The 13,131-nt window shown below is 33.3% G+C and overlaps 2 protein-coding genes across 4 annotated transcripts; one reads left to right on the top strand and one right to left on the bottom strand.

The window, feature by feature from the left end:
- LOC109349185 (ubiquitin-40S ribosomal protein S27a) lies at nucleotides 3,295-3,958 on the bottom strand. The gene has a single exon (XM_019589895.1). The coding sequence runs from the start codon at nucleotides 3,916-3,918 to the stop codon at nucleotides 3,451-3,453; it is 468 nt and encodes a 155-aa protein (XP_019445440.1). The 5' UTR covers nucleotides 3,919-3,958; the 3' UTR covers nucleotides 3,295-3,450.
- Nucleotides 6,599-11,643, top strand: LOC109349183. 3 transcript variants are annotated; one of them, XM_019589894.1, is made up of 9 exons: nucleotides 6,599-6,867; nucleotides 7,652-8,009; nucleotides 8,729-8,762; nucleotides 8,981-9,208; nucleotides 9,650-9,739; nucleotides 10,473-10,538; nucleotides 10,619-10,710; nucleotides 10,800-10,847; nucleotides 11,227-11,643. In XM_019589894.1, the coding sequence occupies exons 2-9, from the start codon at nucleotides 7,684-7,686 to the stop codon at nucleotides 11,342-11,344; spliced, it is 1,002 nt and encodes a 333-aa protein (XP_019445439.1). In that variant the 5' UTR covers nucleotides 6,599-6,867; nucleotides 7,652-7,683; the 3' UTR covers nucleotides 11,345-11,643. The 3 variants fall into 3 exon arrangements, with proteins under 3 accessions (XP_019445439.1, XP_019445438.1, XP_019445437.1); XM_019589893.1 differs by having other exon boundaries at nucleotides 6,600-6,867; nucleotides 7,655-8,009; XM_019589892.1 differs by lacking the exon at nucleotides 6,599-6,867 and having other exon boundaries at nucleotides 7,046-8,009.

The raw sequence follows: 13,131 nt of genomic DNA, 5'->3' as shown, positions 1-13,131 counted from the left end.
TCTGCACACGAGAAAAAAAACATAATATGCCAGAGAGAGAGAATAGCTAAAAGCAGAAATGTTGCTGGCATCGACTGAGATGCATGCCTAACACATCAGATAATGAAATAAATATAATTACTAGCGGTTGAAAAATATTAGAAGGTAGCATCCTAAGTATAAGAGGCATGCCATTTTGGATGTTCCCTTTTCTGATGTTTTATGTAATATCATGAATAGGATACACCTTTCCATTTGGATAAAACAAAATTCTTGAGATCCCATTTCCCGGGTGTTGACAATTAATCTACAGCTTAAGTTCAATAAAAAAATAATGGTTAGATTCAATCTTATCAATATTGGACCACCATATCGGCAGGTATAGTGATGAAGTGTACCCTATACTGGTATACATATCATATATATCATCAGTGCATCAAAACCTATCAAAATATGCCACCTGGTTTTCAGTTATACCATCAATTCAATGGTGGTATCACTACACCGGGGCTATACTTTGATAAGAACACTGGTTAGTTTTCCAATTGTACCATTAACAATAATGTACAATTTTATAATATAAGAGATGATTAATAAAGTAATATAATGAAGAGATGAATGGTAAACTTGATAAACAAACAAAAATCACATGATATTAGTCCTATATTTGACTGTTTCACTCAGACACATGCGATCAATGATTGAGCTGCTGGTAAAAAAGAAAATCAAATACTCCAACGATAGATACTAAGAAAGCATACCGGCCAGTTACAGAACATCAGGCGCATGTTTGGTTTGATGATTCAAAGCAAAGTAATTAAGTATTCATTTCATCACAAGACGATAAAATCCCCATACCGTTTTACAGAAGACAAAACGGTTCAGCCTACGTGCTTAGCCCAAAATGTTTTCTACGGCTGATCCATGTTTTTAAGCGAGAAATAGGCCTGGACCAATTTTGGGCCAAGCTTACGTTAGATAGTATGTGAGTGTATAAGGGAGGAAACTAGTATGTTATTCTATTCATTTCTAACGAACACCCCTGTTCAGGTAAGATAACCATTTTCTATCCCACTGCACACCAAACTCCTTCTCATCTAGCTAAGCTGGGTGGATTCATTCATTCATTCTGGACTATACAAATATAGAATATAAAAATCAAGATGCAACTCTTAGTGACATCTTCACCAATGACTCCTCCATCAAGCAATGACTCCTCCATCTTACCCAATTCACACTCATTCTCAATGCATCACATACTCAAGCAATTACTACGAGATTCGACCAACCAGCTGAGATAGATTTTTTTCCTATACACCAGTAAGTAAACTCATTTTAGGTAGTTCCACTTAAATTAACTTAACATGAAAAACAATTATATGTAGTTTACCAAAATTGTCATTCATCAGTAAAAACAATTTCCTTTTCTTTTACTTCTCAATTTATTTGAATAAAAAAGGTATTAAAAAATCATTTATCATATATAAAACTTCTGAGAAAAAGATTTTACAATTAAGAACAAAATAAAAAACATCCAAAAAAATTATGAAGACAGTTTAACTATGAACTCCATAAGGCATGACAATTCTGTTGAGTGAACTGGTTAAGCTAACTTTTCAGCATTCGTAGTAGTTAGAGAACTCCACGGGAGAAAAGCCATCAGTTATTTCTGAAACGTTACAAAATAAAGGTTGTTTTATACAAGTTGAGCTTAATCCACTACCAAAAAATATCAGTCAGCTTAATCTATCCATAACTGTTATTTGGCTAACACTTGAGTTGAGAGCTAGAATTAGAGGGCAGTAAATGTTTCATGTCCTCAAATGATTAAGGGAATTCCAATGCTGTACTCTAATCAAGATCTTACAAGCTACTGAAAACAGACAAAACGAAAGCATAAACAATTTGCATGTACTATAACCTGAAACATTTTTTAGGGTTAAAAAGTGCTTCCCGTTTTCAATCGTTTGGGCAAAGTTGCCATTAGCCACTAGGTGAAGTGCACTGGTTTAAAAATGATAATAAATCAATGTTTAGAAATGAAAAGCTTCAAAAATAACTGTTACTGATATAGATGAAATTTGTTACTGATCTGACAAAAAAATTGGTTTCAAATATCAAGAAAAACTTCCTGCTGCTCATCACTAAATTACTATTCTAGAGCAAATGCAATAATGTTGATAACTCACCTGAAAAGTTTCAGCAATATGAACATATTATAAGAAATCTTGACCATGTGAGCAGTGAATTCATACACCATTTTCGAACAACCAAATTTTAACTCAACTTCCATGAAACCAGCTGGGCACTAATTCTCACAAGACAATAACAATGAGACCAACAAGGACAAAATTCAGTAAGTGTAGCACTATGCCAGGATAACCAAGGTGGATGTCAAGTTGTAATTATATAATAAAGATAATCATTCAAATAGAATTCCCTAGCACAGCATCATGTGTAGCTCGGAGTTATGAGTGCCAACAAAACCACAAGCACATTGTCCATTCACTTGACAAGTTATTCGATTGCCACATTATCATTGGGTCTCCTAAATATGATTGCGGATGTAATGATTAAAGCAGCATTAAAAGGGGCAGTCAGTATTAAGCCTGACATGAGCAAAGAGGGTATCAAGTTCTGGCCATATATATGAATCTTCAGCACAAGATGTTACATGTGCCCATTTGAGAATACTGTGAGTAACAGATGGGCACAAGCACATGCATCACATATGCAAGTTAATTGAATACCATATTTGTGTATTGGGCACCAAGATGATCCCATCAAGACGATCATACAAATTGAATCACATGAACATCAGCATATGACATGAGAAGCAACACAGGCACTAACATCAATTTCACGAGAACATATTAAGTGAAAGCCCCATCAATTTTTTTGGGGTAAATCATAACTCAGACTGATATCAATCAGTCACTAACAAATGACCTCAAAAATAATTTCAATAACCAAACCAGACACACTGAAACCGCATCCGAATCTGCGTTTGAAGAAAGAGAAGCAAAACATCTCTACAACAGTCCTGCTAAGTGGAAATATTTTCATAACTTGGAAATCAAATACACAACATGGACACAAAATAACAATAGATATCCAACAGACTCCTCATCAGATAAATTGAACAAGAAACTCAGTCTTGCATATCAAGAACAAGAAGGACACGGGCTAAAACACATAGCAAAATATCCTGTGTTCATATTGAACTTCATAAAAAATGACTACTCCAGCAGATATATAACCGGCTAATATAATATGAAATTACGGTATATAATAAATAAACCAACACGCAATTGGGATTCACCGAAAATAGCAAAACGCAGAATTCTAATACGAAATAATCAGGCGTTCATAACGATAAACGAAAAATTGTCTGACACCAGTATTCAAGAAACGAAAAAGACAATAACTTTAAATTAAAATTCTAGAAATTGAAGATTTCAAAAAACCTAATCAAGCATCAGCCTTCTGGTACACATAGGTCGTACCACACTTTCCACAGTAGTGACGATCAAAGTGGTTAGCCATGAAAGTTCCAGCTCCACACTCAGCATTAGGGCACTCCTTCCTAAGCCTCTGAACCTTCCCAGAATCATCAACCTTATAGAACTGCAATAGCGCTAGCTTAACCTTCTTATGCTTGTGCTTGATCTTCTTGGGCTTGGTGTAGGTCTTCTTCTTGCGCTTCTTGGCACCACCGCGGAGGCGGAGGACAAGGTGGAGGGTTGATTCCTTCTGGATATTGTAATCGGCGAGGGTGCGGCCGTCCTCAAGTTGCTTTCCGGCGAAGATCAGTCGCTGCTGGTCCGGTGGGATTCCTTCCTTGTCCTGGATCTTGGCCTTGACATTGTCGATGGTGTCAGAGGACTCAACCTCGAGGGTTATGGTTTTACCCGTTAGGGTTTTCACAAAGATCTGCATCTTCGAAAATTAGGGTTGTGGAAGAGTGGAGGAGGTGGGAAGTGATGGGTTTTTATATAGTGGTGGGAAATTAGGGTTTTGGTAATGAGGTTGTTGGGCTTATAAGGCCCGGGTTTGATTTAATGTCTTGGAATTGGTTTAGGTGTTTTAAGGCTGGTATATGAAAAGGATAAAAAAAAAATAGTTACGGTCCACGTCTCTAATGCTTTTGATTATGGGAGTCGGGGTCTCTATACCGGAAGTTAAGCTGACACTAATATGGATCGAGTTAGTATTTGAGCCTGAACTGATCATGAATCCTATTAAATATAATGTATTTATCTTTTATATAAAATATTGTCAACATTTTATTTATTATTATGACTATGTAATTTGACATATGAAATGATACATGTATATATAATGAAAAATTAGAAAATTGAAATTATTTTTTTTATTATTACTTTGTACACAATTAAATAGATATATATATAACTATGATGAGTGAATGATTGTGGAACGAGGTTAGCTCGAATCATGCATGTCTCATACTCAATCATAAATATTGTTCAAGTCTAAATTTTAAACTGAATCTTAGACTCGATACTATTTAGATACAATAATGGTCGAGCCAAATCACGTGAGTGGGTAGAGTCGAGTCTTGTTCACCCCTACTTTTGGCGTTATATTATTTTCATGATGCATTATACAACTATGATGAGTGAATGATTGTGAAACTAGGCCAGATCAAGTCATGCATGTCTCCTACTCAGTCATAAATATTGTTCAAGTCTAATTTTTGAACTCAATATTAGACTCGGTCTTATTTAGATCCAATAATGATCGAGCCAAAGCACGTGAGCGGGTAGAGTCGGGTCTTATTCACCCATACTTTTGGCGTTATATTATTTTCATGATGCAGTGTGATATATCTGTATTTTGTATAAAAATTTATATCTATGAATATCTAGGTACTGCTTGACATTATATCTATATACTATTAGTGTAAAATTTATATACAATTAATATATCATTCATTATTCATTTATATTATTTTATTTAATAGTGAATGATTTTTACATTATAGTTTAAGGTACACATATGTTGTCTCATATTTAATAGCGCATGACACACAAGAAGTGACACAAAGTATGGGAGAGCATATATGCTCTCTGACTAGTAACTCATTATAGTTCTTTAGTAAGGCGCTCACTAATGTTCCACGGCAACCCTCTTTGCTAAGCCTCACCGGGCCTCACCCAAATTTCAATTTAGGGCCGTAATTAGTAGTTGATGAGGTTTTTTTGTTTAACTTGTATCTTGTATCCTTGGGATAAATGACACGATGTTTTCTTAATTTTTTTCATATGTATTATCGCACAGAAAACAATACTATCTGAACCGGAAACATCTACAGGTATATGAGATTAACTCTCTCAACGATTATTTTTTTATCCACAAGACTCGAACACAAGACCTTGTTTAAAGGGAATCAATGCCAGTTGGTCACCATGTTTTCTTAATGTTATCATCAGAGAGAATTTAAATTAATCTGAACTCAATAATCAAATAATATAACGTGTTAATGGATTAGGATAAGCCTTTATACTTCTCAACTTCAACCAATTCGGATCCTTATCATCATCGACACATACATATTATGTAATTGCACGAGACCAGAGGAATCCCAAGTTGTATCCCAAACCTTCTCCTTTTCTTGCTAGAGTAAAAAAAAGTTCAATGTGGGGATATCTTCTGTCTTATAATGAGTGTTACGTCATGTGTTATAAACTATGATTGGTTAGAAAATATTTAAAATTTAAATTTAAATATATTTTTTAACCAATCACAAGATCATGACATATATAATAATACACTTATTATGACATAACAAATATGCTTCCGTATATCTAGTTGGTATGTGCATGAACATTTAAAAATACTCTCGAACAAAAGTACCATGTTCAAATACATTAAAAAGTCTGATTGATTTCTTGCATATTTTTTTTAGTTAGTAATAACTTTCTGATGACACTTTTCAGTATAACCCTTTCAATTTTTTTAATTTTATTTTTGTGACATTATTGTCTTCCCAACTACTTAGGAACAACGTGGTTATGGTTGTACCAATCAAAACTTAAGAATGAGTAATGACTTTAATAAAACACGTTAAAATAATTTATGGGTTGGACTCCTCAATAAAATTGGATTGTATGAAAAAAAAAACATTTAAATATTTTATATTATTTAATTTTAAAATCAATAAATATTGTCATATGTTAAGAGATCTACCCAAACAAATATATGGTGGATGTGCAATTAATTGGTGAACAAAATAAAAAGTTTCATAGAAAAATACACTCTCTTAATGAAACAACCAGCTTACAAATTTTCATCATCCCACCATAGTATAATTTGTGATTCATTATTTTGCTCTCATTATATTCTTATTTCTTTTACTCTTATTATCTTCTTATTTTAAAAGTATATTTAAAAAAGTTGAACACTATACTACTGATCAAATAAATTCAGATAAAAGTTACAAATATTTAACATAAATTTCTCATTCATAACTATAAACTACATGTTAGAATCGATAAGAAAGTAGCAAGTAGCAACAAGCTACTAACAATAAATAAAAAAGTGAAATTTAAACTAACTAATGCATGTCATATATTATGATCATATCGGCAAAACTGTACTGTGTAAACATGATTCTCCTTTGCTAATAAAGACGTGTTTTGTCTTCTCTTCTGCACTGTATAAACACAAATCTTCTTTGCTGATCCATCAAGCAACGAAAAAAACCAAACATAATTCCCCTTTCCCCAACTAATACCAAATTCTTTGGTTGGTTGGGGATTCATCAGTTGAGACATGTTCCTATATAGATACCCAGATAAAAGGTTGAAGCAAAGCATCTTCTTTCAACATTGACTCCTCTGCCCCTCTCAATTTTACTTCTCTACTGTGAGTACCACATCTTTCTTTCTTCTATCCATAAGGAATCAATTATCTTTATGTTTTTTTTGTTTTTTATCATCAAGTTTTGAACTTTTTGGAATTTGAGTGATGCCCACTTTAAGTAAGGAATATGAGATTATTAGAGCTGTTCTTTGCTAAATTATATATTTTTTGCTATGCATGCTCTAAATTCTGTTTTTAGCATTAACTAGAACATTGAAGCTTCCTTTTTTATTTATTGTTGTGTAGAACTGAATAATTTGAGAGTTTGGACTAAGTTGTCATTGACACACATTGTTACAGATAAAGGAATTATTTACAAGTTTGTTAGATGATTAGTTAGATTGTTCCAGTGTATAACACTATAACTTCTATTTTACACCCATTCTATTCACCTTCAATGAGTACAATTTCAGATTTTCCTCCTTTATCTCTTTTCCCTTACCCTCATTGCTTTCCAAAATTTTATTTGGATTACTAGCTTTCTTCTCACTCCTTCCCCTCCGTCGTTCAAACTTTCTTAGCTACTAGAGTTAATTCATATGTTTTTTCTAGTGGGGGGGAGGATTGTCATTATACTGTTAATATGTCCTTTTGTCTCTCCATAATTATGATCATGAATTTATCTGCTCCAATTTTCTTCATCTGAATTTTGTCACCCCATAACTCATGCATACTTGGGAGGCCTCCATGTCTAACTGAATGCTTAGAGCTTAACTAAATTTACGAGAAATTCATATTTACCCTAGCAAGTATCGAAAGTTGAAGCTCATGGCTTTCTTAACTATAGCAGGATCCTCAAACAATACCTGGCAACCCACCATGGGAGCAGATACTACTACCCCAAGTTATTGGTTGAATTGGAGGTTCTTCATCTGCGCAGTATTTGTTTTGATCGCTATGGTTCTAGCATCATTTTTGATATGGAAATATGAAGAATTCAATAAGCCGAGAAGTGAGAGGAGGAGAAGAAGGCAGCAAGAAACAGCTGGTTCGCTGTATAAGGATGAAGCATGGAATACATGCGTTAAAGGAATTCATCCTGCCTGGCTCCTTGCGTACAGAACAATCTCTTTTCTTGTGCTTTTGTCTTTGATCATTGCCAATGTGGTTTCTGATGGAGGTGGCATATTTTACTTCTACACTCAGTAAGCTACATTACGCATATCCTGTATTTACAATCTTGTATGCAACTATTCACTTAATCATCATGAGATAGATTAAACAAGTTATAGACATGCTTGCTTGAATTAACAAGAACTGCCCAAGGCACCAAAACTTGTATGCATGAAAAAAATACTTTATTGCTTCATGTGTTTAATTTGCATATTTTTCTGTTTCATTGCTACCTCAAGTAGCAAGGTAGGGACTTTTCTTATGTATTCATTTATTTATTATATTATTTTCAGATCCAGCATTAGGAGTTTTGAAGAATAACATCATTGTACTTTGTACTCCACTAATATATTCCAATCTTTTGTTCCCTTCTATGTCCTATATCACGTCTTCCCAATAAAAGGCTCCAATAAAGCAAAAAATGTCACCTCTCTCTTGAGTGATGAATAATATACCCCTCCCTCATAGTTGGTAGTTTTTTTTGCGTGCATAGTTAGAAGTAATTTGTTGGGGCATAGCATTCGGGACAGAAGATTTTCGTCCAACTGATCTCATATGTCAACAATGCAGAGCCCTTGTTAAAGTGGAAGTGGTTATTATTATACATGTATTGTGCTATTAAATAACCATTGCAAGAAAATGTAGGAGTGGGAAGTAAAGGGTCAAATGATTGATAGTTACAACGAAACACTGCTTTCTTAATCAGATCCTTGGTTGTAAGTATGTTGATTTTTTTTTTGGTTATTAACAGGTGGACCTTTACCTTGGTCACAATTTACTTTGGGGTAAAACTTCGCATCTCTAACTCTTCTCACATTGTAGCAATAAAATTTTATTTCTTTCATCTATATGTTTTTTTCTTAGATTGAATGATGCTATGAAGTTAACTTACAGTTTCATACCCGCTCCTTCGAGGAAACAATTTAGCCTATCGTCAACTTTCCCTATCTATGTTTTCACTTCTTATCCTCTAACTGACTTCTGCTCTCAATTTCACTTTCAGCTTGGATGTTGTTTCTCCATATATGGGTATTACTTTAACAAGAATTCATGTTGCAGCAACTTGATCGATCATGCTTCTTTAGACTCAGAACAGGGCACATATGTGGCACCTACACTAGATGCCACTGCAGATGTGTCTAACCTGTACAAGAGTACAGGTGCCTATCAGGAACATCACACTCGGGATGCAGCTGATGTATGGGGTTATATTTTTCAAATAATTTTTCAGGTAAATTTTCCTTAATGATATTATTAATCCATCTTGGTGTAGTAGGAAGACTCTTTACTCTGTAAGCAATTCTGCCGCATGCTTATATTGGAGTGGTAACTATGCTATATTTACCAACAATGCTAATTAGTCAGTTATCTTCCAGTTCAGATAGTCCTAGTTAATTATATGTATAATGAGCAGTGTTTAAATTCAAACCTAAAGATGATTATGTTTTAAGTTGGGGTTTGCAGATGAATATTTCCACGGCAATCACAATTTTGTAAAAAGCTGTCATATGGTCTCTGTCGTGTTTTTGCAATATTGTCTTCTTTAGCATCTTGTTCTTTTTTCAACTATCAATTAAACACTGCAAATCTTTTTGAATGTTGTTCTCTTACTAGCTGGTAAAACTCGGGATGCAATCTATTGATTTGTTTTCATTTTCTTTTAAATATATAGACTTGTGCAGGTGCTGTAGTCCTCACTGACTGTGTATTTTGGCTCATTATTTATCCATTTCTGATGTCCAAAGATTTCAGTCTGGATTTTGTAAGTATTGTTTATCTTGGCCTTGCTTTGTCATTTATCCTTTTGGCTGGGAAACTATATTTAATATAGAGATACAAATTTTGGAGACTGTTTGGCCTTCTTTTTCAAGTTTTATATATTTTTATACAAATTTCCCGATGGTGTAATTTAAACCTTCTTGACTCAACTACAGAAGTAATAAAACTTTTGTGACTTTAGGGAGTTCTTCATTGAACTCACGCAAAGCTTAAGTTTTGCCAAAACCTTCATATTTCAATTTGTAGCACTTGGGGTCCAGTATGCTAAGACAAAACATGATCCAGTACCTTCGTGTTTCAATTCGCTAAAAGCTTCACAATGCCAAAACATTTTTGTTTCAAAAGTGGACATTCACAAGAGTGCAGTGATTGGATCCAATATGCTAAGACAAACGTGCATTACATGAATCCATGTTTCAATTTTATGGTTCAATAATATGGGGATGATGAGGTAAGGGGAGAATGGAGTGAGAATGTTGGGTGGTTTAGGGGAGAGGGTGAGAAGGAAGATGGAATGATAGTGATAAGGGTATTTTGAGATTTAAAAAGGGGTGTGTTGAGTTAATTATGGGGTGTAAAACTTCATTCCTCAAGCCAATGAGGCTGAAGAAAGGTGAATATTGTTGACTTTTAGCTCTTAAAGAATAGGTTGGCCTTTTGATGCTTATACAATGTTCTTCTTTCATGTGAAAATTTTAGCACTTTTCAATTTGCAGTTGGTTGTTTGTATGCACTCCATAAACGCACTTTTCCTCCTCGGTGACACAACATTGAATTGCATGGTAAGGATTTTTTTGTGTTGTTTATTTCCCCCTTAATTATATAGTTCAAATTTACAACTTTTTCTCCTTAACACATGCAGAGATTTCCAATGTTTCGATTTGCATATTTTGTCCTCTGGACGACTATATTTGTGGTATTCCAGTGGATCGTTCATATGTGTGTTTCACTTTGGTAAAAACTTGTATCACATCTTTTAATTATTGCTTTTCAATTTGCCAAGATTCTTCTGTTTTTTTCTAATCTGATAACTTTCTTTACAGGTGGCCTTATACTTTCCTTGACTTGGCATCTCCATATGCACCCTTATGGTATGTTCTTAAATTCTTTTTTGTCACCACCACTAAATCAGACTCTTTCAAAATAAAAGTCCAACTTTACCACTGATTGGAATATGCTTATATTTTCACATATGAGCATATTGTTATTTATCAGGGGATGCTGACAGATTGGCTTAATATATATTCAGATAAAACTTTTAAGACTAACTTTTTGTGATGAATTTTTTGTCAAAGTCATCAAAATTAACTAACTTTGAATAAACCTGCATTCAAGGATCAATTTTTCATGCCACTTTGCATGTTTATCTTAACTGTTGCAAATGCTGCAATTGGACATGAAATAATCTACGTAAACTAAGGGTGTTGGTTCAAATGTTACAAATATATTGTTTTCTTGTTGGACTTGTAGGTACTTAGCTGTGGGTGTGCTTCATATTCCATGCTATGGCATCTTTGCTTTAATAGTGAGGTTGAAGCTCTTGTTGCTGTCAAGAGCATTTCCAGGGTCCTGTCAGTTTGTAAGGTGATAGTACATTTTACAATATTGATAATTGGAGTAGGACTACCTTCATCCTGGCTAAAGTATTTAGAGGAATGTGTTATTTATTTTTTATGGGATAAAGGCTTTGTTGTTGTTGGGTAACCGTGGAGGCAGATATTTGTATTTACTATTGATATTGGATCCATTATGGGTCTACTCTGTTAGTTAATGTTGATGATGTTTTGCATCAAAGTGAAATATTTTACCATATCCTAGTTTGGCTAAATCAGCTTGTAAAATGAAAAGTATATTAAAAAAGCCCGCTTTATTAGCATAATAGCATTACAAATAAGTCTACTTATAGCTTCTGCATAACTGTGTCAAGAGACATGGTTTACATATAAAAAGCAGGATATACATGTATAGTTTTTCAGTGTAAAACTTTTTATATTCAAGATACTGAAAATAGTATGCAGCAATGCTGCATAATAAACTCATGTGGATAATGCTGCAATAATTAATAATAATATATGCTAAACAGCATTGTATGAGCCACGTTATATGCCATGTCATTTACATTATAAACGTGATTGAGAGTTCACTTGATAAACGATAACAAATTTTGTACTCCCATAGGGTAATGCTTTACATTATACTATTTAGAAACAATGTAATTTTTTGCCTTAGAACACACTGCTTTCAAGATAGAACAGTAATACACATGAGATATCTAACCTAAAAGGTCCTTCCCCAAAGAAATAAGAAACCCACCACACCTCATAATAGCGAGTTATTATCATAATACAACTTGCATAAGTGTTCCATAGTCACCTTAGGAAAAAAAGAAAATGTCCATCACTGATCCTTATAAATTTGCTACTTATCTCCCACATATCAAGCATGTTACAATCTTCCACCAACTCAGTATAACTTCCTGCACTTCACCTTGAATGAAGTAATAATCTCATTGAAATTCCCCATAAAAAACAATTTTCAGAGAATCATTTCATTTTTTTGAACATTTTCTTTTTGAGTTGTCATCAACCACTTACCTCCTCAATTTCCAAAACTATCAAATTGCAACTAAAATGGTATTATTATTTGATGAAATGAAATCCTTATTTGCCATATAATATCTTGAGTATGATTAGTTTATGATAAGTGTAAATAGATATTTTTGAGAAAAAATTAATATATGATTCATAACGAATAGTCTCAACTACACTATTAAAAGAAGGATAATAGTTATTGAAAGAATATCTGTATTATTTATTTATATTTAATTATTATTGAAATTATGGTTCATGTAATCATTATACCTTATAATGGGATTCAAACCATCCATTTTTGACTTGTAACAATTTCTCCATTTTGGAATTCCTCAGCTCCACATGTAAGCATTATATTTTGTACACCAACCTTACAATAATTTTCAACCTAGGGATAATTTTAGGAGGAAAATATCATAAAAAACTGGCCATGAAAAACCTTTTTTTAGTGAAATAGTTATGTTCTTCATCTAAATTCACCACTGAGAGGAGTTGTTCTTGTTTTTATTTCATAACGGTAAACTAAATAAACATCATTTTTAAAGTTACGAATGAGCGTTACAAAATGAAAAAAATTGTTATAAAGAGACAAAAAATAAATGTGGAGTAAATTTAGGAGTCTATGAAATCCATTTAAAAACAAAAATAGATTTACATCATAGAAAATTAATTATTTTAACTTGAGTTTAAGTTGTTAATAAATATGAAATAATTAGTGAGACTTATTTAACCACCAAAAAAAAAAGGTGGCGCACTCACTGTTGTTTGCTATCTTATTCACCAA

Source organism: Lupinus angustifolius, chromosome LG06, assembly GCF_001865875.1.
Source record: "Lupinus angustifolius cultivar Tanjil chromosome LG06, LupAngTanjil_v1.0, whole genome shotgun sequence".
In the NCBI taxonomy this organism is placed as follows: domain Eukaryota; kingdom Viridiplantae; phylum Streptophyta; class Magnoliopsida; order Fabales; family Fabaceae; genus Lupinus; species Lupinus angustifolius.
This window is presented reverse-complemented; position numbering and strand designations above follow the sequence as displayed.

Excerpts from the sequence above, each read along its gene's own strand:
- LOC109349183 (XM_019589892.1), top strand. The coding sequence starts at position 7,633 with ATGGCTTTCTTAACTATAGCAGGATCCTCAAACAATACCTGGCAACCC. Across the intron at positions 10,539-10,618 it reads ACACAACATTGAATTGCATG|AGATTTCCAATGTTTCGATT; the intron begins GTAAGGATTTTT and ends TAACACATGCAG. Across the intron at positions 10,711-10,799 it reads CATATGTGTGTTTCACTTTG|GTGGCCTTATACTTTCCTTG; the intron begins GTAAAAACTTGT and ends CTTTCTTTACAG.
- LOC109349185 (XM_019589895.1), bottom strand. The coding sequence starts at position 3,918 with ATGCAGATCTTTGTGAAAACCCTAACGGGTAAAACCATAACCCTCGAG.